At 46.1% G+C, this 22,199-nt stretch overlaps 1 protein-coding gene and 1 pseudogene across 3 annotated transcripts in view; one reads left to right on the top strand and one right to left on the bottom strand.

Annotated features, from left to right (window-relative positions):
- The window catches only part of EFR3B (EFR3 homolog B), a 113,170-nt gene that overhangs the window by 59,619 nt on the left and 31,352 nt on the right, over positions 1-22,199 (bottom strand). The window contains exons 2-3 of one of the 3 annotated variants that reach the window (XM_032172404.2): positions 3,985-4,061; positions 2,285-2,412 (exon numbers count right to left, since the gene is read on the bottom strand). In XM_032172404.2, coding sequence (XP_032028295.1) covers positions 2,285-2,412; positions 3,985-4,061 — 205 coding nt within the window. Of the gene's footprint in view, positions 1-2,284; positions 2,413-3,984; positions 4,062-22,199 lie in introns of those variants that run through there. The other 2 variants (XM_032172405.2, XM_032172409.2) reach the window with 2 other exon arrangements.
- On the top strand, positions 13,530-15,326 carry LOC116480412 (succinate--CoA ligase [ADP-forming] subunit beta, mitochondrial-like; annotated as a pseudogene).

Genomic DNA, 22,199 nt, shown 5'->3' with positions numbered 1-22,199 from the left:
CCCAAAGTGCTGGGATTACAGGCATGAGCCACCACACCTGGCCAGTATGTTCATTTTACTCTATTTTCTAGCCATTGAGATTTGTTGTTGTTGTTGATTTTTTAACTTGATTGCAAATACTGTCTACATAATTATGGATTCTGGTTTTCATTTACTTAAAGCATTTTCCAAATTACATGGAAAGCATCTTTATAAACACAATTTTTATTGACTAGATAACATTTTATCAAATGACATACACCATAATTCACTGAAATATTCTCCTCTGACTGGACATTTTACTTCTACTTTTTCATTATTATAAATAAAAAGATAATGGACATCTCTGTGTGTGAAGGTAGACTGTATTTAAGATTGATTCCTTGGGGCCTGGCACAGTAGCTCATGCCTGTAATCCCAACACTTTGGCAGGCTGAGGCGGGAGGATTGCTTGAGCCTGGGAGTTCCAGACCAGGCTGGGCAACATGGTGAAACTCCATTTCTACAAAAAATACAAAAAATAAGCCAGGCATGGTAGCATTTGCCTGTAGTCCCAGTTATATGGGAGGCTGAAGTGGGAGGATGGCTTGAACCCAGGAGGCTGAGGTCGCAGTGAGTCAAGATCATGCCACTGCACTCCAGTCTGGGTAACACAGCAAGATCTTGTCAAAAAAAAAAAAAATTTGATTCTTTGGGATCAACAAATAGAAATGGAATTACTGAGTGAAAGGGCATAAGTGTTTTTAAAGCTCTTGACACATTATTTCAAAATTACTTTCTAGAGAGTTTCAACCAATTTGTACTCTTTCTAGAAAAGAATGAAAATGCTTCCCGTTTTGCTATCTATTGGTTAATACTGGAAATTATATTTCCTTTGTGATGAATTTAATAAGTTAGCATCTTAGTATTTCAGTATGCACCTTTGATCACAAGTCTGTTGAGTGTCATCCCACGTGTGTGGCAAGCTCTCTCTCCCCTCCTGTAAGTCGCTTGTTTGTGGCCCTTGCCTCAAACCTCTCAGTGTCTCAGTTTCTCCACTCCACCCACTATTTGGTATGAGCTACTAATATATAAGTTTGAATCCTTTGTCTTAATTTTTGAATATACTTTTTTGTTGTTTGTCTCTTAAACTTTGAGTGTTTCTTTTTTCTTTTTTTTTTTGAGACAGTCTCAATCTGTTGCCCAGGCTAGAGTGCAGTGGTGCAAACACAGCTCACTGCAGCCTTGACCTCCTGGGCTCAAGCCATCCTCCCACCTCAGCTTTCTGAGTAGCTGGGACTACAGGTGCATACCACCACGCCCAGCTAATTTTTGTTTATTTTTTGTAGAGATGGGCAGTATGTTGTCCAGGCTGGTTTTGAACTCCTGGGCCCAAGTGATCCTCCCCCCTCAGCCTCCCAAAGTGCTGGGATTATAGTCACGAGCCACCGTGCCTGGTCTGAGTGTTTCTATATTGACATCAAAATATTTAAATTTTTCAACAGTTAAGTCTATTGATCAGTCACTTGCTTTAAGATTTCTTCTCTCTTTAAACATAGAAAGCCCTTCTCTTTCAGAAGATTGATAAGTATTTCACCTAAGTGTATTTTTAATGGACAAATTGCCCTTAACTCTGTCTTCTTACTAGAATGTAGATGACTCCTCCTTTGTTTTCAAGACAGTAAGTGGGATAAGGCAGGATAGGTTGGATGAGGAGGGCGGTGCAATCATAGCCTTAATTTTTTTTAAGGCCCCAGACTGTATGAGGGCTTCTGTATGGAAACGCAAGAGAGAATGGATGCTGGAAGAGGTGCTTGTAGGAAGCCAACACCCTCTTCTTCTCAAACCTCGGCAGCAGCATCACACTAGACCCTGCCTTTGGAAGATCACATGGGATACACTCCTTAGCCCCAGTCCTCAGTTTTCTTGATCTGTTTGATCATCTATTTCTTTTTTTTTTTTTCTTTTTTTGAGACAAAGTCTTACTCTGAGAGTCACCCAGGTTGGAATGCAGTGGCACAATCATGGTTCCCTGCAGCCTCGACCTTCTGGGCTCAAGTGATCCTTCTGCCTCAGCCTCCCAAGTAGCTGGCACTACAGGTGTGCACCACCACACCTGGCTAATTTTTAAATTTTTTGTAGAGATGGAATCTCGCTATGTTGCCCAGGCTAGTCTTGACCTTTTGGCCTCAGTGATCCTCCCACCTTGACCTCCCAAAGTGAGGCGTGAGCCACTCTGCCTGGCCATCATTTTCTTAAAAGGACCCTATGTTTAGCCTAACAATATAGTTCCTGACAATCTCTCTCTCTCTTCCAAACTACTTACCCATATCGATGGCGACCCACGTCACGGATGAGCCTCTCAGAGAGGTAGGCGCCAATACGATCAAGTTTTTCTGGAGCTGAGAGGGCATAGAAGGTCAGCTTCTCCATGTTGGTCTTCACCAGACCATCCTGTAGGAGAAAACAACTTGTGCTCACTATGGCCACACTATGCCTAGACAAGTTCAAGTCTAGAGAAAAATAATAATTCGACTGAATCAACATTTACAGAGTGCCCTTTATGGATGTGCCGGAGCACATGTAGGTTTCAGGGACAGGCAGATGATTAAAACATAGTTTTAGTTATAAGCTCACGCCTATAATCCCAGCACTTTGGGAGGCTGAGGTGAGCAGATCATGAGTTTGAGACCAGCCTGGCCAACATGGTGAAACCCTGTCTTTACTAAAAATGCAAAAATTAGCCAGGCATGGTGGTGAGTGCCTATAATCCCAGCTACTCAGGAGGCTGAGGCAGGAGAATTGCTTGAACCCGGGGAGCGGAGGTTGCAGTGAGCCAAGATTGCGCCATTGCACTCTAGCCTGGGCGACAGAGTGAGACTCCGTCTCGGGGGGAAAAAAAGAATAATAAGTGATACAAATGTATAAAATGTATATATGTGTGTGCATGGGTATGGATATATATACATGAATGTATACATGTATGTGTGTATGGGTGTGTATATATATACCGTGTGTGTGTGTGTGTGTGTGTAGGAATGGATGATACGGCGTCATTAAAAGCCACCCAGGCCAGGTGCGGTGGCTCACGCCTGTAATCCTAGCACTTTGGGAGCCTGAGGTGGGCGGATCACAAGGTCAGGATATCAAGACCATCTTGGCCAACATGGTGAAACCCCATCTCTACTAAAAGTACAAAAAATTAGCTGGGCATGGTGGCATGTGCCTCTAATCCCAGCTACTCAGGAGGCTGAGGCAGAAGAATTGCTTAAACCAGGGAGTCAGAGGTTACAGTGAGCCGAGATCACGCCACTGCACTCCAGCCTGGCGACAGAGTGAAACTCCATCTCAAAAAAAAAGCCACCTCAAATTAAAGCATGTTGGATAGCCGGCACCAAGACACACACAGGACGAAGGCAGCTCTGCAGCTCTTAGGGAACTCTACAAAGGATGCTCCCATCAAGACAGGCCATTGGTTCCCAGAGAGCAAGTCAAGTACATCAGATCCCAATGTTTCCCAGACCACAACCCACAAAGCACCCTGATGGGTGGAGAGGCGGCTTGGAGGACAGGCCCTGTGTGTGTGCCCCTAGACACCTGGCAGACACCAGAGGGTGGCAGCCAGGGGGAAAGACCTGGGCTCCTGAGCCCAACCCAAGACACTGACCCTGACCGGCAGGGAGCTACGATCACGCAAAGAGTTAGCAGCTCCAGAGGCAATCACACAGAGAGACATGCAGGAGAAAGATGTCTCGGTTGGAGAGTGATGGCCACAAGCATGCCGAGACACACTTCCAGCTGCCTTCTGCAGATCCAAATGCCCTCATCCTTCATGTCCCTAGCGGCCTCTCACCACTGCCCATGGCTGTGGCCCAGGTTCCAATTTCTCTGGGAAGGCTCAGTGCCCAGGGACCCTGAGAGGCCCTGCCTTCCCCACCCGGCAGGAGACCTGGCTTCCAAGCTGCCCCCGTCAGAGACCCTGCCTGGACCGTGAGAGCCACGAGGCCTGCCAGAGACATGACCTACCTCGGGATCCTCAGGGAAGATGTTGTCAACCAGCCTTTTGTACCTGGGGCGTAGGGCACCACAGCAGCCACACACACCTGGAATGAGAATGGGAAAAACTGTGAGCAAAGCCTCCTGGTCAGGCCCAAGAAAGCTTGGAGCCAGGGCCAGGGTGGCCTGTGAGTGGCAGGAAACAGACAGGCTGGAAACAGACAGGCCCCTCCCTTGGAGGGCTCGGGGCCTTGTCCTCTCAGAGCTGGCATCTCTCATTGTCCCCCACCCCCACATTCCAAGACATCTGCCATGTGCCATTCTGGCACCTTCATGTCTTTTGCTTGGGGGTTGGGCACAGTGCCATATGCAAGGCCAGGCCACAGGGAGCATTTTGAGGGGTAAGGCTTCGTGGGTGGGAGCTTACATAAAGGTCAGGTGCTGCACCCGCCTACTGTGCTATTACACACACACACACACACACTCACGTTTCCGGGACAGGAATATGAAACTGCCTCCTGCAGCCCAAGAATCTAACCGAGCATCCTAGGAAGATGGATACAGGTTTCGGGGGCAGGTGTTCTTCCCTATCTGCCCCCTCGTTTGCCCCTAACTTTCTTTATTCCCTGCTCTTCAGTCTCCCTCTATCATCCTGTCTCCTGGAGCTATTTCCATGATAGAAAGTTATGTGCAACTATGATAAAATTAACATCATCATCAATGATTCGCATTTGACAATGCATCTTTAACACAGTGTGACAGTGGAATTTGAAAACTGCGGCCTTTTAGAGTTCGGCAGGCCTTGGGGGGCATCCAGTTTGTGGTTCTCAAATGCCGGCCCCCAGTGAGGTTTGCACCAATCTGTAGCAAAATGAAAAATCTAACAACCCTGTGGTATGTTTGTGTAAAGCTAAATTTACTCCATTGAGAAGACTGAAGTGACCTCCTCCTTCATGTTTTGGTTCTGTGAAGTGATGGTGTTAGGAAACCAGTGATAAAACGAACTGGCAAAATTAGAAGTTGGCAACTCTAGGTCTCACCATAAAAAGTTTTAATTAGTAAAGGAATAATAGCCATTGCACTTCAGTCAACCTCCAAATCCACCCAGCTCCACTGGGCAGGAGTGGAGGAGGAGAGAGGAGGACTTCAGGGAGGGGCCCGGAGGGGCCTGGGAAAGTCCACCTCCTCCCTCCCGCCCAGTAAGCACCCCTTCATTCTGCCAATTAAAGATGAATTCTATCTGTACAAGCGCACCACTTGAAATGCAAATGTGCCCTGGGAAGATTAAGCCTACAGATCATTCAGAAAAGAATGAGTTCCTTCATTGGGAATTATTTTAATCACAAAGGAGGTTTACATAGGGCGGAGAAAAGAGTTCTTTGGGAGTTTTGATTGGGAGGGGGATGGGGTGGGTGCCACTCGAAGAGGAAACAGCAGCAGTTTTGGCTCTGGGGTGATTTGAGTTTGGGGATGGGCATGTCCTTGGAGTAGCCATGGGGCACCAAGAGGATGGCGGGTACCCAGGGGCAGATAACTTATTTGTGATCCCCTCCACCACCCTCAGCTTCCACCCACCCCAGGACGGAAGAGACCAGGCAGACCAGTGGGCGGGCTGCATGCCCAGGCTCTCCAGGTTCAGCCTCCTTGCTCGACCTCGTTCCTGGCATCTCCTCACCCTCTCCCTGCCTCTGCCTGAGAAAAGGTGTTAGGGTTCTGGTTGGCATCCAGGGTTATTTCTTGTGATGGGACAGCTCCCAGGGACCCAGTCCCCCTTCTTGGGCCTGGAAGCCCAGGGTTTAAACCTGCAGCTGCCCAGTCTTCTGCCTGGCATAGCTGCCAGGATGCGTCTTTCCAAGGTGCCCAGGTAGCACACGCTCCACGCTCTCCCAGCAGCCTCCCTCGTCACAGTCCCTAAACCAGGAACATTGGCCCTTTGCATTTTAAGGGAGTGAGGAAATAGAAACATGGGGAAGTTAGGAGAGAGCTCAATATCATCCTGGGTACTCACGGTAGAAACTTCCACACAGTGCCCCAAGGGGGCTGTGGGGTTGTCAGTGCAGCTACTCTGGCTGGAGAGCGTTCCCTGAGACGTCAGGCCGGGACAGTCCTGGTCTGGGGACACCAACTCAGTTCTTCTCAAATGAAAACCAGATAGGCTGCTGCCTCCTGCTCTCTTGTATTCCAGAAGGGGAGCTCCTCAGGCCACCCCTTGCTACATCCTTCCCTCTCTGGTCCACAGGCCCTTCAGGGAAGGCGACTTCTGCAGCACAGAGGCCTCCAGGAGCCGCCACCACGCAGGGCGCATGATGGGTGGGAACTGGTCCCGCAGGGCCCCAGGGCCTTTCTGCACCGGTAGAAAGGAGGTAAGAAGGCCTAAAGAATAACAAGGGAAGGTGAGGGCTTCCCGACTTACTCCCCAACACTTCTTTCTTGTCTTTCCTTTCTTCCTAACCTCTTCAGCCCTCTGAGGGCAGGGGCTAGGGAGGCAGCGCGGCCAACAGCATGGGCTCTCAGGTCAAATCCTGGCACTGCCACTTCCTAAACTGTGACTTGGAGCAAGTAACAACATTCTCTATGCATGGGTGTCCTATCTCTATAACAGGGCTAGAGCTATCCCACGGGGCTGGTAGAAGACCAGAGCCAGTCCAGGGCTACAAAGCACTTACAGCAGGGCCAGGACTGTCAGGCCCCAGGAAGGTTCTGGAAGCTGCCCGCCCCTTTCTGCTTTCCCCCAGGCCCAGTGCCATTGAGCCCTTCCATCCATGCCAGCTGGTTAGTGCTGGCTTGGTACATCTTAGCGGGGCTATTCCACTGACCACTTGCTTGGCCACAGCGACCAAGGCCCTTAGACATCCAAAGGCCTAAGACGTGAGAATCACAGAACACCCCTTCAGAATACTGTGGGTCTGAAACACGTGCCACTTCCCCAAGGCAGCTCTGTGCACTTGCAAGTAATGATACCTTGACCTCAGCCTGCATTCCTGTCTGGCCATCTTCCCAAAGCCAGAACCTCAGCACCAATTCTACAAACCCCAATGCAAAGGTGACACAACATGAGCTCACACAACAGAATGGAGTCACAAACAAGAGGCACACTGGAGAGAATCCATGGGACTTGCCATTGGAAGGCCACTAGTGGAGTGGCTGCCGTGCGGTAGGGGAAGAGGAGGTGAACCTTAAGGGACTGACAAGTGCATGAGGAAGCTTCAGCAATCAAGGCAGTGCGCTTCTAGTGAAAGAACTGACAGGTGGATCAGCTGGACATCCACAAGCAAAAAAAAAAAATGAACATAGATACAGCCCTTACACCCTGTACAGAAGCTTACTCAAAATAGATCATTCACCTGAATGTCAAATTCAAAGCTATAAAACTTCTTGAAGATAACATAGGAAAAAGCCTAGATGACCTTCGCTTTTGGCGATGACTTCTTAGATAAAAAACCAAGGGCACAATCCATGACAGAAAGAACTGATAAAATGGAGTTCATGAAGATTAAAAATTCCTGCTCTTTGGCTGGGCATGGTGGCTCAAGCCTGTAATCCTGGCACTTTGGGAGGCTGATGTAGGTGGATCACTTGAGGTCAGGAGTTCGAGACCAGCCTGGCCAACATGGTGAAACCCCATCTCTACTAAAAATACAAAAACTAGCTGGGCGTGGTGGCGGGTGCTTATAGTCCCAGCTACTTGGGAGGCTGAGGCAGGAGAATCACTTGAACCCAGAGGTTGCAGTGAGCCGAGATCATGCCATTGCACTACAGCCTAGGCAACAGAGCGAGACTCCATCTCAAAAAAAAAAAAAATTCCTGCTCTTCAAAAGGCGCTGTCAAAAGAATGAAAAGTCATAGACTAGGAGAAAGTATTTGTAGAAGACATAGCTAATAAAGAATATGTGTGTGTGTGTGTGTGTATATATATATACATATATGAAGATTATATATATATAATCTTCAAAATATAAGAAACACTGACATGGTTTGGCTGTGTCCCTACCCAAATATCATCTTGAATTGTAGTTCTCATAATCCCCACGTGTCATGGGAGGGACCTAGGGGGAGGTAATTTAATCATGGGGACAGTTACCCTCATGCTGTTCTTGTGATAGTGGGTGAGTTCTCACGAGATCTGACGGTTTTATGAGGGGCTTTTCCCTGCTTCACTCTGCACTTCTCCTCACTGCCGCCATATGAAGAAGGACGTGTTTGCTTCCCCTTCTGCCGTAATTGTAAGTTTCCTGAGGCCTCCCCAGCCATGCTGAACTGTGAGTCAATTAAAGCTCTTTCCTTTATAAATTACCCAGTCTCAGGTATGTTTTCGTTCATAGCATGAGAATGGACTAATACAAACACTTAAAACTAAACAATAAGAAAATAACCCAATTAAAAATGGGGCCAGATGCGGTGGTTCATGCCTGTAATCTCAGCACTTTGGGAGGCTGAAGCGGGCAGATCATTTGAGGTCATGAGTTCGAGACCAGCCTGGCCAACATGGCAAAACCCTGCCTCTACTAAAGATACAAAAATTAGCCAGGTGCGGTGGCATATGCTTGTAATCCCAGCTACTCAGGAGGCTGAGGTAACAGAATCACTTGAACCCAGGAGGCAGAGGTTGCAGTGAGCCAAGATCACGTCACTGCACTCCAGCCTGGGAGACAGAGCAAGACTCTGTCTCAATAAATAAATAAATAAAGGGCCTGAAACCTTAATAGACATCTCACCAAAGGAGATATGCAGGTGGCAAACAAGCCTATGAAAAGATGCTCCACATCATATGTCATCTGGGAAATGTAAATTAAAACAATGAGATACCACTCCACACCTTTTAGAATGGCCCAGATCCAGAACACTAACAGTGCATGCTGGCAGGGATGTGGAGCAGCAGGAACCCTCATTCATTGCTGGTGGGAATGCAAACTGGTACAGCCACTTTGGAAGACAGTTTGGCAGCTTCTTAAAAAATTATATAAACTCTTACCATACGATCCAGCAATCACGCCCCTTGGTATTTACCCAAAGGAAATGAAAACTATGTCTACACAAAAACCTGCACATGGATGTTTACCGCAGCTTTATTTAGAATTGCCAAAACTTGGAAGCAACCGAGATGTCCTGCAGTGGGTGAATAAACTGTGGTATATCCAGACAACGGAATAGTATCCAGCACTAAAAAGAAACGAGCGATCAAGCCATGAAAAGACATGGAGGAAACTTAAATATATATTACTAAGGGAAAGAAGCCAATCTGAAAAAGCTACATACTGTATGCTCTAAAAACTAGAGTCTTAAAAAGAAAAAGTACATGGGGTATGAGAGCAGATGCTCTGGAGAGCAGAGCCACAGTCCCCAAACTATGTTCCATGAAACACTAGCTGTGTGATGCTAACAAGCATTTCCTAGAAAAAGGCTCCAAGGACAAATAAATATACGAAGCCAGGCATACTAAATCCCCCTATACCAGATTCATAGCACAAATTAACATATTCTGAAAAGTCAGCAACCACTAGCACCCTCATTTTGGCCAGGCACGCTGGCTCACACCTGTAATCCCGGCACTTTGGGAGGCTGAGGCAGGCGAATCACTTGAGGTCACAAGTTCGAGACTAGCCTGGCCAACATGGTGAAATCCCGTTTCTACTAAAAATACAAAAATTAGTCAGCTGTGGTGGCGCAGGCCTGTAGTCCCAGCTACTCGGGAGACTGAGGCAGGAGAATCACTTGAGCCGGGGACGTGGAGGATGCAGTGAGCTGAGATCGTGCCATTGCACTCCAGCCTGGGCAACAGAAGGAGATTCTGTCTCAATAAATAAATAAATAAATAAATAAAATCATTGTGATGAATATCTTTATTATGCTTTTTTCAAGATATTTATTACCTACTTTAAAAACAGGTGGGAAATAGGAAGGAATATAATTCTATAAATGTAGCACATTGGGAACAGCCCTAATTTTAGAGTTTAAAGAGTACTGGTGTTTAAGTCCTGCTTCTGTCATTTGACCTTTGAGTTCCAGGCCCAATTCTGTCATTTGACCTTTGAGACTTAAGTTTCCTTATCAATACAATAACAGATTTTCCCTAAGTTACAGTTCTACGATGGAAGTCCCAGATTATTTGCCATAGAATCTAAAAAGAGAGAAATTATCTTAAGCTCTGATAGTTGGGGAAGGCTTCCCAGAAGAGAGGTACAAGAAGACAGGGGGTAGGGTTCATAGCAGTGAAAAAGACAGTGGGTGCCTTATTCCTTGTGAGCTAGGCACAGCTCTAAAATACTTCACACACACCAACTTTTGTAATCCTTATAACAACCTGTGAAAGGAAAATAAATCTTGGGGCCCCCAAATCACTAAGCTAAAGGGAAAAGTCAAGCTGGGAACTGCTTAGGGCCAACCTGCCTCACATTCTATTCAAAGTCCCCCCTCTGCTCACTGAGATAAATGTATATCTGATTGCCTCATTTGAAGAGGCTAATCAGAAACTCTAAAAAATGCACCCATTTCTCTTTTATCTACCTACAGCCTGGAAGCACCCTCTCCACTTTGTCGTCCCGCCTTTGCCTCAAGTTGTCCCACCTTTCTGGACTGAACCAGTGTACATCTTACATATATTGATTGATGTCTCATGTCTCCCTAAAATGTATAAAACCAAACTGTGTTGTCAGGACCTCCTGAGGCTGTGTCATGGGCACATCCTCAGCCTGGCAAAATAAACTTTCTAAATTAACTGACACTGTCCGGTCACGGTGGCTCACGCCTGTAATCCCAACACTTTGGGAGGTTGAGACAGGTGGATCGCTTGAGGTCAGGAGCTCAACACCAGCCTGGCCAACACGGTGAAACCCCTTCTTTACTAAAAATACAAAAAAATTAGCAGGGCGTGGCAGCGCGTGCCTGTAATCCCAGCTATTCAGGAAGCGGAGGCACAAGAATCGCTTGAATCTGGGAGGCAGAGGTTGCAGTGAGCCGAGATTGCGCCACTGCATCCCAGCCTGGGTGACAGAGTGAGACTCCTTCTCAAAAAAAAAATAAATAAAAATTAAAAATTAATTAATTAATTAACTGAAACCGGTCTCAGATTTTCCGGGTTCACAAACCCATGGCATAGTACTATTTTTATCCCATTTTATAGATGAGAAAACTGAGGCATTAAGTGGTTAAGTTACCTGCCTAAAGCCACACAGCTAATAAATGGCAGACTAGAATCTGAACCCCAAAAATCTACCTTCAGAGTCCATGTTCTGAAATACAAAACCAGGGAAGGGATGGGTTACTGTTGTCACAGAGCTAGGGAAACCGAGGCCTATGTGGAAAGAGAACCACTAGGCCAGTGCCTCTCAGGCTGTAGAGTGCACACATCCCTTGGGGATCTGGTTAAAATGCAAGCTCTGATTAGACTCTGGGGTGAGGCCTGAGACTCTGCATTTGTTTGAGGTTCCCAGGGGATGCTGATGCCCCTGGTCCCAGGACCACACTTTGAGTCTGCAAACCACCAGAGCACAGTGGTTAAGAATTTGGGCTCAGAGGTCAGACAGGCTTAGGATGAAATTCTAGCTCTTCCCTTTTCTTACTATCTGGCCCTGTGCAATACTCCACACTTCCTGGGTAGGTAATCGAAGCTGATGGCAGGAGATTCTCAGTTCTCCTCTCCGAGAGGAGAGCCGGGGGCGCTTTGGTCAGGAGCGCCCAGCCTCTGGGTCCCAAAGCAGCTTAGTGGGTGCTGGGAACCCACAAGCACCCCTAGAAAGCTTCCAACCCAGCAACAGTGAATTCTAAGTAGCCACAAAACCCAGCTAGGAAAGAAACAAATAATAGACATTAAAAAGAAACTAAAAACAGTTCATTGTAATGAGACACTAAGTAATATGTTTTTATATATTTCTTCAATCTTACTTCTGATGGTATTTATTCTTAATGTTAGTATTCATACATACAAATTGTGGAGTTTAACTCACAACTATATGCCTATAAAAGAATCATTTAATTCTGAGCCATTTTATTTCTAAGACAAACTTTCCAATGGGTCCTCTTTCACTCTCTGGGGATTGTGTCTGGCAGATCCAACCACAGCAGCCGAAGGTAAATTTATGAAGGATCCTCTTCCGTCACTAGGAGTTGTCTTACCTGATATTTTCATACCTATTTTAAGGAAGAGAGGGAAACGTGATACGGCCAAATCCCTAGTACGTAGCTGCACTGCCACCGAAAAGGCAAATCAGTAGGAATAAACCAAATGTTCAATGACATGATTTTAGCAGCTTCCTTCTTTAAAACCATAAGAATGGTGAGACCTCCCTCGATGGCTCATTTTGCCCCAAACCCCCTGTCCAGAATGTTCTTCCCCATGTCCTCTGACCTCCCACTCTCATGTCCCTAAGGTCTCTGCCCAAATGTCACGTAGCTGGAAAGAGCTTCCCTGACCAGCATTCCACTTTAATTTTCTGTCCTGGTTTATTCCTTTTCAGAGTGCTTTTTACCAATGGACACATTTCATCCGTGTCTACACTCCATCTCCCCACTCGAAGGTAAGCTCCTCAAGAGTGGGACCTTTGTCCATTTGTCCCCACTGTGTCCCAGGGCTGGAACAGGGTCCAACCCACGGGTGGTGGTGCAGGGGGTGCTCATACAGGTTTGTGGAATAAAGGGAGGGCGGTGTGATTGAGCAGAAAAGCAATCATAAATTTCAAGGTCAGTAATTTCAAAGTCAGTAAGTCAAAGTCTATGAGGCACTTAGCAAAAGATCTCCGGGTGGTTACAAGACAGTACTCCCAGGGGAACTTCAGGGAAAAGTTCCTGTTATAGAACAGTTGGCTCCTGTTCCTGAACTTGGTGCCCAGCCCATCTTCTAGGGCTGCCAACACCTGTAGCTCCTGAGGCCCAGCTCACTGGGACCAGTCTCTCTCCAGGCAGACATGCTGGGCATCAGGGAGCCTGGGTCAGAGTTCCTCCTGTCCGCCCAAGGCCTCTAGCCTGCTTCGTCCTCACTCCCCCAACCCCCTTAGCTGGCTCCTGGCTTGGCCTGTGGCCGCAATCCTGGCTGCCCATCAGAATGACCCCTGTGCTGTGAAGAAGGCCCAGAGGTGTTTAAAATGCTCCACCACAATTCCGGCACACAGCCAGGGTGAGAAGTGCCACCAGCTCCTTGCCTGTACAACATGTGAGAGCAGATCCTGCAGCTGCTGGCAGCGTCGCGACAGAGGACGTATGACCCCTCACCTGGGCTGCCAGCAGCATCTGTGTCCCCGTGACCGCTAGGCGTTGCAGCCCTGTTTCTCTTTTGGCCTGCTTGCTGGATCCTGTTCGCCTGACTAAGCTGTCCCCTTGATCAGAGCTGCCCTCTACTCAGGGCGATTGGTGGTTTGAAACAAACAAAGTCTCAAACACTAACTACATCATGCTTTTCAAAATCTAGGTCCCCTCCCCCAAACTCCCTACTAGTAACCCAGCATCACCTGCCAGGCCCACTGAGATACATTATTTCCTTTGAATTATTTCCTCTCCTTCATTGCCACTCCAGTCTCTCTCATGCTGATTTTAAAATCTAAAAAAATTCCAGGGGCCTGTACAGCTGCAGGCGGCACCAAGGGAATGGGTCTCACTCAGAAATGGCAGCCTCCATGTTCTACAGCCAGCTGTTGGCCGCAGCCACCCTTCAGAGCCACCTTCTCTGGACAGCCTTGCGGGCCACTGCTCAGACTCTAGGAAGTTATGGATTGTTGAATAACCATGGACTCCAAGTATAGCAGCAATAGCACAGGAATCTCTCACTACATGAATACATGAGTATGGAATTATTGCAAGAAGCTGGCGTCTCCGTTTCCAAAGGATATGTGGCAAAGTCACCAGATGAAGCTTATGCAATTGCCAAAAAAGCAGGTACAGAAGAAAGAAATAACATGTACAGGATAAACTGTAACTATGAGTACTGCTGGCAAGTTCTCTGGGACTCACAAGTAGTAAGAAGCAGGTTCAAAAGATGTTGAGATGAAGGCGCAGGTTTTAGCTGATGGTAGAGGAAAAGGAACATTTGAAAGTGGCCTCAAAGGAGGAGTGAAGATAGTTTTCTCTCCAGAAGAAGCAAAAGCTGTTTCCTCAGAAATGATTGGGAAAAAGTTGTTTACCAAGCAAATGGGAGAAAAGGGCGGAATATGCAACCAAGTATTGAAGCGAAAATACCCTAGGCGAGAAGACTACTTTGCAATAGGGATGGAAAGGTCATTTCAAGGTCCTGTATTAATAGGAAGTTCACATGGTGGTGTCAACATTGCAGATGTTGCTGCTGAGACTCCTGATGCAATTAAAGAACCTGTTGATATTGTAGAAGGCATCAAAAAGCAACAAGCTCTCCGGCTTGAACAGAAGATGGGATTTCCACCTAATATTGTGGATTCTGCAGCAGAAAACATGATCAAGCTTTACAGCCTTTTTCTGAAATATGATGCAACCATGATAAGAAATAAATCCAATGGTGAAGATTCAGATGGAGCTGTGCTGTGATGGATGCAAAGATCAATTTTGACTCTAATTCAGCCTATCACCAAAAGAAAATCTTTGATCTACAGGACTGAACCCAGGAAGATGCAAGCCACAAAGATGCTGCTAAGGCAGATCTCAACTACATTGGCCTGAAAGGAAATACAGACTGTCTAGTAAACGGTGCTGGTTTGGCCATGGCCTCAATGGATATAATAAAACTTCAGGGGCCAGGCGTGGTGGCTCACACCTGTAATCCCAGCACTTTGGGAGGCCAAGGCGGGCAGATCACCTGAGGTCAGGAGATCGAGAACAGTCTGGCCAACATGGTGAAACCCCGTCTCTATTAAAAATACAAAAATTAGCCAGGTGTGATGGCAGGCACCTGTAATCCCAGCTACTCAGGAGGCTGAGGCAGCAGAATCGCTCGAACATGGGAGGCGGAGGTTGCAGTGAGCCGAGATGGTGCCACTGCACTCCAGCCTGGGTGACAAGAGCAAAATTCCATCTCAAAAAAAAAAAAAAAAAGCTTTGGGGAGGGACTCCAGCCAACTTCCTTGATGTTGGTGGTGGTGCTACAGTCCATCAAGTAACAGAAGCATTTAAGCTTATCACTTCAGATAAAAAGGCACTGGCTATTCTGGTCAACGTTTTTTGAGGAATCATGCACTGTGATGTTATTGCACAGGGTATAGTCACGGCAGTAAAAGATGTGGAAATTAAAATACCTGTTGTGGGGGTTACAAGGTACACGAGTTGATGATGCTAAGGCACTGACAGCAGACAGTGGGCTTAAAATTCTTGCTTGTGACGACTTGGAGGAAGCTGCTAGAACATTCAGAAGGCTTTCTGAAACAGTAGCCTTAGCCAAGCAAGCACATGTGGATGTGAAATTTCAGTTGCCAATATGATCTGAAAACCCAGAGGATGGCTGAAGGTGTTAAATGTGCTATAATCATTAAGAATACTGTGTTCTGTGTTATTGTTATTTTTAGTGTGTGGAAATTGTAATCGCCATGTAGGTATACAAACTTTTAAAAGCATTTGGTTTGCATTTAATTCTACTATTTATAGAACAGACTGTTTGTATAAAGAAACTATAATGCAGGCATCTAATTTCTGTTGTTGCAGCCAGTCTTATTTGCTTCTCCTACAAAATGTAACTTGCAATATGTCTTTTTATTATTGTTGGATACAAAGTTCTTCATTGATAAGAGTCCTACAAATAAAATAAATTTTAAAAAATTCCGGGGTTTACCACCAGCTCTGCACTAAGCACTAGGACAAGCACTTTACAAATATTTCATATAAGACTCGTAACAACCCCATAAAGTAGATACTATTATTCTTATTTTACAGATAAAGAGGCAGGATCAGAGAGGTTAAGTGCCCTGCCCAAGGTCTCATAGCGTGTTCTTCTCTGCCATGAAACTCCCCTAATTCTTCCATCACTTTCCAAAAAATATATCTCTAACAATTTCCCAAGTTCATCTTGTGCTCTCCTTCGCCACAGCCACCTTGCTGGAAGCCTCCTGAACACCTGCCACCCAGTCCCGGGCACCTGGCCAGTCTCTTCACTTCAATTCTTTATGTAGCTCTAAGGCAAATATTTAATTTAGTTTGCTTCATGGTCAAGCAGGTAGCATGGCCTGTGCTGCATTAAATGTCAACCATTCAACTTAGGATTTAACAAGGGATGCCCCAGTAGAGGTGGGGACAGTTGCTTCATCTTCAAGTCCTTCCTCCACTGTAGGGGGTCCTCTCACTCATGCTCTGCCTCCTGGGACACTCTGTGTCTAGCAGCCAGAGTCCATAGTAAGAAGGGCTGGGAGGTCAGAAGTGGAGCAGATTAGGGGAGCCACGCAGCCTCGTGGCTGTGAATGAAAGGATGTTTGGGTGACGGGGACTGTCCACAAGCTGGAGATGTTGAAGGGGCAGGAGAGTCAGCGCCATGGACCTGACACCTGGCGGATCCTGACACCTGCTGAGCTCCCTGGAAGCCTTCCACGAACAACACCCTCCAACTACAGGCACGGTGTGCTCTCTGCCAGCTCGACTTCTGTGCATCCTTCACACTGTATTACCTTATATAATCTTCTCCCACTGCTTGTTCAGGCGAAGTTATTTCAGTGACTCATCTTTTCTTCTCCCAAGATAAACTGTAAATTCCTAGGTCTCATTTTCTTCTGACCTCAATACAGTATCCTGAGCCCAGCAGGGCTGGAGGAAAGCTGGCGTGATGTGTGACTTCACCTGCCTTTGATCAGCGTGAGACTCGGGGAAGTCACCTCCCCTCCTGGCCTCTCCTTTCCTTCTTATAAACATCAACTCCCTCCTCCCCATTCACCAAGAAAAATGCCTTTTTGCTCAAAATAGTTTGTATTTATTTTCTCAGCTTTGCAATCTTCTTGTAAAGACAAGGGCTGGGCTTGATCATTCCTACTAAAGCAAGTGGAATTCTTTTTAAACAATTTACAATAAAATCTGACCCAGGGCTAATGGCACGGACACCCCCTTCAAATGAATTGGAGGAAATGGAACAAAGTTCAGAGAGAGGTGCGTCTGATTCAAGTGCCTCCCACGAGGCCCTTGTGTTCACTGACATTAATGAACTCCAGCAGTTCGCAGGACACTTGCTGGGTGGCGTGGAGAAGAGAAAGAAGTTTAAAATAGACAGGTTCTGCCATCGAGGAACTTACTCTCTAGTTGGGGACACAAAACCTGCACACATTTAAGGTCAAAGATATGTCACAATGAGACTAAGGAGTCCATAAAACTGAAGAAATCTCTGAGTTTAATGAATCCAGGAAGGCTTCCTGGAAGAGGTGAGATGTGAGCTGCCTCACTAGGGGTGGAGACAGCTGGTAAGTACTGGTGAATCCATGAAACAAAAAATCAACAACCCTCCAATGGGGACAATTTTAAGAAAAACAAAAAGGTTCCCTCTTTTCTTTTCCCCTTTTCCTTGCTTCTGAATTTAAAAGGAATAGATGCTCATGGGTATAAATTTATAAAACGGGGGAAAAAAGAAAATGAACATCACTTAGAATCACGTAATTCAAAGATAACTATTAGAATTTCAGTGTATTTGTTCTAGTTTTTGTGTCCATGTTTATGTATATTTTAAAATATATATGTATAAAATTGGTTAAAACCGAATTTCTTCTTATATTGTGAGCACTTACTTTCTTACTGAAGGTTTTTTGGCCAGGCATGGTGGCTCACGCCTGTGATCCCAACACTTTGGGAGGCCAAGGCAGGCGGATCAGGAGGTCAGGAGTTCAAGACTAGCCTGGCCAACATGGTGAAACCCTGTCTCTACTAAAAATACACAAAAAATTAGCCAGGCGTGGTGGCGGGTGCCTATAATCCCAGCTACTCAGGAGGCTAAGGCAGGAGAATTGCTTCAACCTAGGAGGCAGAGGTTGCAATGAGCTGAGATCGTGCCATTGCACTCCAGCGTAGGTGAAAAGAGCAAGACTCCATCTCAAAAAAAAAAAAAAAATTTTAAAACTTCATTTTAACGGCACTTATTATTTCATCTTTTGACTGGATCCTGATTTATTTAATCATTCTCTGTTGTTTCCAGTTTTTCATTATTCCAAGTGACGCAGCAATTTGCCTTTGGTAATTAAAGCCAGGAATCATACAGGCAGAGCCTGGTTTTGTTTATTGGTGCCAAGGAAATCAAACAGCACCATGTGGCTGCAGGACTGGTGTGCAGCAGAGGAGCACATCTGCAGGGGCCGGGACATTTATCTCATCTGGGAAAGATTTAGGATTGAAGAGATCAAGAGGAAATGCTGATGAAAATGAATTTGGGGAAGGAGGCAGGATTTGAGTTTCCAAACAGATCTTACTGGGAGTAGAATTAAACAGCAGCTGAATTCTCCCTGGGGAGATAGTGTGGGTGAGACTTGCCTGAAGTAACAGACAAATCAGTAGCTGTCAGTGGCCTGATCTTTTGGAGCTCTAGAGCTTCCGAGATGCTCACCCGTTTCCAGCCAATCTTGGTTAATCTGATTGCTACCTTAATTGAGGATGGGGATTTAAAAGGAGAGAAACGTGTCTGATTGATTTAATGTCAGGGCTTCAATTCTTCATGAACTACAGGCTTCTTTGGGCTTTGATATGCTCTTCAAGCAAAGAATAGATGAAAATAAACAGAATGTTTTTCCATTCTCTGTCTCTCGGGACCACTAACAGCAGGAAAATTTTATCCCAACCATTTTGTGGAAATAGAAAGCCTGGTTTCAAACCCAGCTTCAGCTTTAGCAGGCTGTACAATCTTGTGTGCCTTGGTCTACTTATCTGCAAAATGGAAAGAAGGGAATCTACTTAATAGGGTTGTGGTGAAGACTAGATAAGTTAACAGAGTGAAGTTCTTACAACTATTCCTGGCACACAGTAAGAACTCAGTAATTGTTAGCTTTCATCATCATCATCATCATCATCAGTATTACTATGATAATTATTATTAAAGTCTTTTTCCCAACTTAGGAGAAAAAAGGCAGGGTAGAATAAAATGGAATGTTGGAGCAACGATAGCCCTTAATGTCCTTTATCTTTATTTTATTCTTGGATGTGAAGTACCAATCGCTATTAAGACATCTAAATCCAAGGCCAGGCATGGTGGCTTACACCTGTAATCTCAACATTTTGGGAGGTTGAGGTGGGAGGATCACTTGAGCCCAGGAGTTTGAGACCAGCCAGGGCAACAAAGTGCAACCTCATCTCTAAAAATAAAAATAAAATCAGCAAGGCATGGTGGTGCATGCCTGTAGTTCCAGCTACTTGGGAGGCTGAGGTGGGAGGATTGCTTGAGACTGGGAGGTAAAGGCTACAGTAAGCAGTGATCATACCATTGCACTGCATACCACTATACTCCAGCCCAAGTGACAGAGTGAGACCCTGCCCGAGGACAAAGCTCCATGAGGAAACACAAGTGAAAGGGCGCCATCATGACTGTCAACAACAGCTAACGTGTTTTGAGCTTGTCTGTTCCAGGCATTATGCATTCTTTCATTTAATCTTCACAAAAAGCCTATGAGGTTGATACAGTTATCCTTGTTTTACAGATGGCACTAAACCTAGGCTCTTATCTAATATGTTGACTTGTAAAAATAAAGAACTGAGGTCTCTGCCTGCAAATACCTTATATTGTTGGTAGGTAAAAAATAGAACTGAAAATATATTCACCAGGAACATGGAGCATATAATCAGGATCATACGAATTAACTGTTAAACACACACAGAGCGAGGTTGCTGAGGAAACTAGAGATGGGATGGGAAGGGGTCAGAGGAGACTAATTTTGAACATTATTTAAACAAGATGGATTCCATTGTTTAGTGAGAAAGAGGGTTTTCCATGTCAGAAAGGGTGAAAAGAAAATAGACATTTCCTGAGTGCCTATTATTTTAACTGCCTAACTTGAGCACTTTGTTAAAAAAATAAAATCCCATGAGGTTCGTATTGTCAGTCTTCAGAAGAGAAAACCAGGGCTCACAGAGGTTAGCTAATTTGCCCACGATCACACAGGAAGTGAGGAACAGAGTCAGGAACAGAGCCAGGGAGGTCCTCTGACTTCAGAGCTGCAGGAGATTTGAACTGAGAGTAAATATGCCAGGTGGGGATATGAAGAAAATGTGCTCAAGTAGGAAAGGACAATTTCCAGGATGGATTATTCTTGAAAAGTCAGGTGTAACTGACAAAATCTGAACAGACTCTGTGGATGGCACCACCGCCAAGTTCCTGGTGTGGATAATGAACTATAGTTATACAGGATGTTCACACTGCGGGAGGCTGGGTGAAGGGTACACAGGACCTCTCTGTGCATTTCTTTGCAACTGCCCATGAATCCATATTTCAAAATAAAAAGTTTTTTAAAAAGTTGGCAGATAGGCCAGGCATGGTGGCTTATGCCTGTAATCCCAGCACTTTAGGAGGTGGAGACAGGAGGATCACTTGAGGTCAGGAGTTCGAGACCAGCCTGGTGAACATGGTAAAACCCCATCTCTACTAAAAATACAAAAATTAGCCTAATGTGGTGCATGCACCTGTAGTCCCAGCTACTCAGGAGGCTGAGGCAGGAGAATCACTTGAACCTGGGAGACGGAGGTTGCAGTGAGCCGAGATCGCGCCACGGTACTCCAGCCTGGGTGACACAGCAAAACTCTGTCTCAAAAAAAAAAAAAAAAAGGTTGGCAGATAGTGAAGGCAAAGATGCTTCTTTCTTTTCTGTGTGTGTGTGTGTGTGTGTGTGTGTGTGTGTGTGTGTGTGTGATGGAGTCTCACTCTGTCACTCAGACTGGAGTGCAGTGGTGCAAACTTGGCTCACTGCAACCTCTGCCTCCCGGGTTCAAGCAATTCTCCTGCCTCAGCTTCCTGAGTAGCTGGGATTACAGGCACACGCCACCATGCCTGGCTAATTTTTGTATTTTAGTAGAGACGGGATTTTGCCATGTTGGCCAGGCTGGTCTTGAACTCCTGACCTCAAGTGATCCATCCGCCTCGGCCTCCCAAAGTGCTGAGATTACAGGCGTGAGCCACTGTACTTAGCCAAAGATGCTTCCTTTGAGTAGAGGTGGTAACTGGCGGAGGATTCTGGCTCAGGAGCCTGATGGGCCATGAGGGCATAAGAGCATCCCAGCATCATTCCAGAGCCTCTCCCTCCACCCCCTAGAGCGACCAACCAGCCCCACACCAGGTTGGTCACAACTGGAGAGACAGTAAGATTTGCTGACTCATATATTGAGTATCCATTATGAGTCCCCCCACTGTGCCAAGAGCTACCTGGTGATATGAGACATTGCCAAGACACAGGGCTGGTTTGGAGGCCCTTACGGTCTAGCTGGAGAGAAAAGGCACAATCAATAAAATATAAGCGGCTTGGGTGTACTGATGTTTCTCATGGAAAGTTTTATGTGTTGCAAAAGCTCAAAGGAGGGTGTGTGCTCCTCAGGCTGGTTGGTCAGGGAGGGCTTCACAGGGGAGGAAGAATTGAGGCAGAGCCTGGAAGGAGGTGGGCCTACCAGGAGAACAGGAGAAAAAGGGGGTCCTGGCAAGAGAAACTGTTCAGCAAAGGGGCACACGTGCATGTCTTTTCAGAACCTAAGCTTGCCTGGGAGCTCCTTGCAGGCACCCGGCACCCAGCTCTCAGTGTATAGCAGGCATTCCAGAGAATCATTACATAGTGGGCTGGGCGCAGTGGCTCATGCCAATAATCCCAACACTTTGGGAGACCGAGGCAGGTGGATTACTTGAGCTCAGGAGTTCAAGACCAGCCTGGGAAACATGGCGAAACTCCATCTCTACAAAAAATACAAAAATTAGCCAGGCATGGTGGCACGCACCTGTAGTCCCAGCTATTTGGGAGGCTGAGGTGGGAGGATCACTTGAGCCTGGGAGGTGGAGGTTGCAGTGAGCTGAGATCGCACCACTGTACTCCAGACTAGGTAATAGAGCAAGACTCTGTCTAAAAAAAAAGTATTAAATAGCTTAAATAATATACACAGTTTTGTATTTTATAGCATAGAGAGAGCCTGCCTTGGAATACAGCAAAACTGGGACCAAGAGCTATGTGACCTCAAGCAGGTGTACCACACCCTCTGTGGGTTTCCTTGTCTGTAGGAGGTGAGCAAAACACCGAGTGTGTGCTGGGACACACAGTGGGCTCCATAACTGGCAGGTCCCTGGTCCCCTTCATTCTATTTCTTAAGTGTTTATCCTGGTGTTGAACTGTCATCGTAATTATCATTTTGAATGTATGCTTCAAATTCCAGTG

This window comes from Hylobates moloch, unplaced genomic scaffold, assembly GCF_009828535.3.
Source record: "Hylobates moloch isolate HMO894 unplaced genomic scaffold, HMol_V3 SCAFFOLD_13, whole genome shotgun sequence".
In the NCBI taxonomy this organism is placed as follows: domain Eukaryota; kingdom Metazoa; phylum Chordata; class Mammalia; order Primates; family Hylobatidae; genus Hylobates; species Hylobates moloch.
The sequence above is the reverse complement of the archived record's forward strand: the minus strand, read 5'-3'. Positions and strand labels throughout refer to the sequence as shown.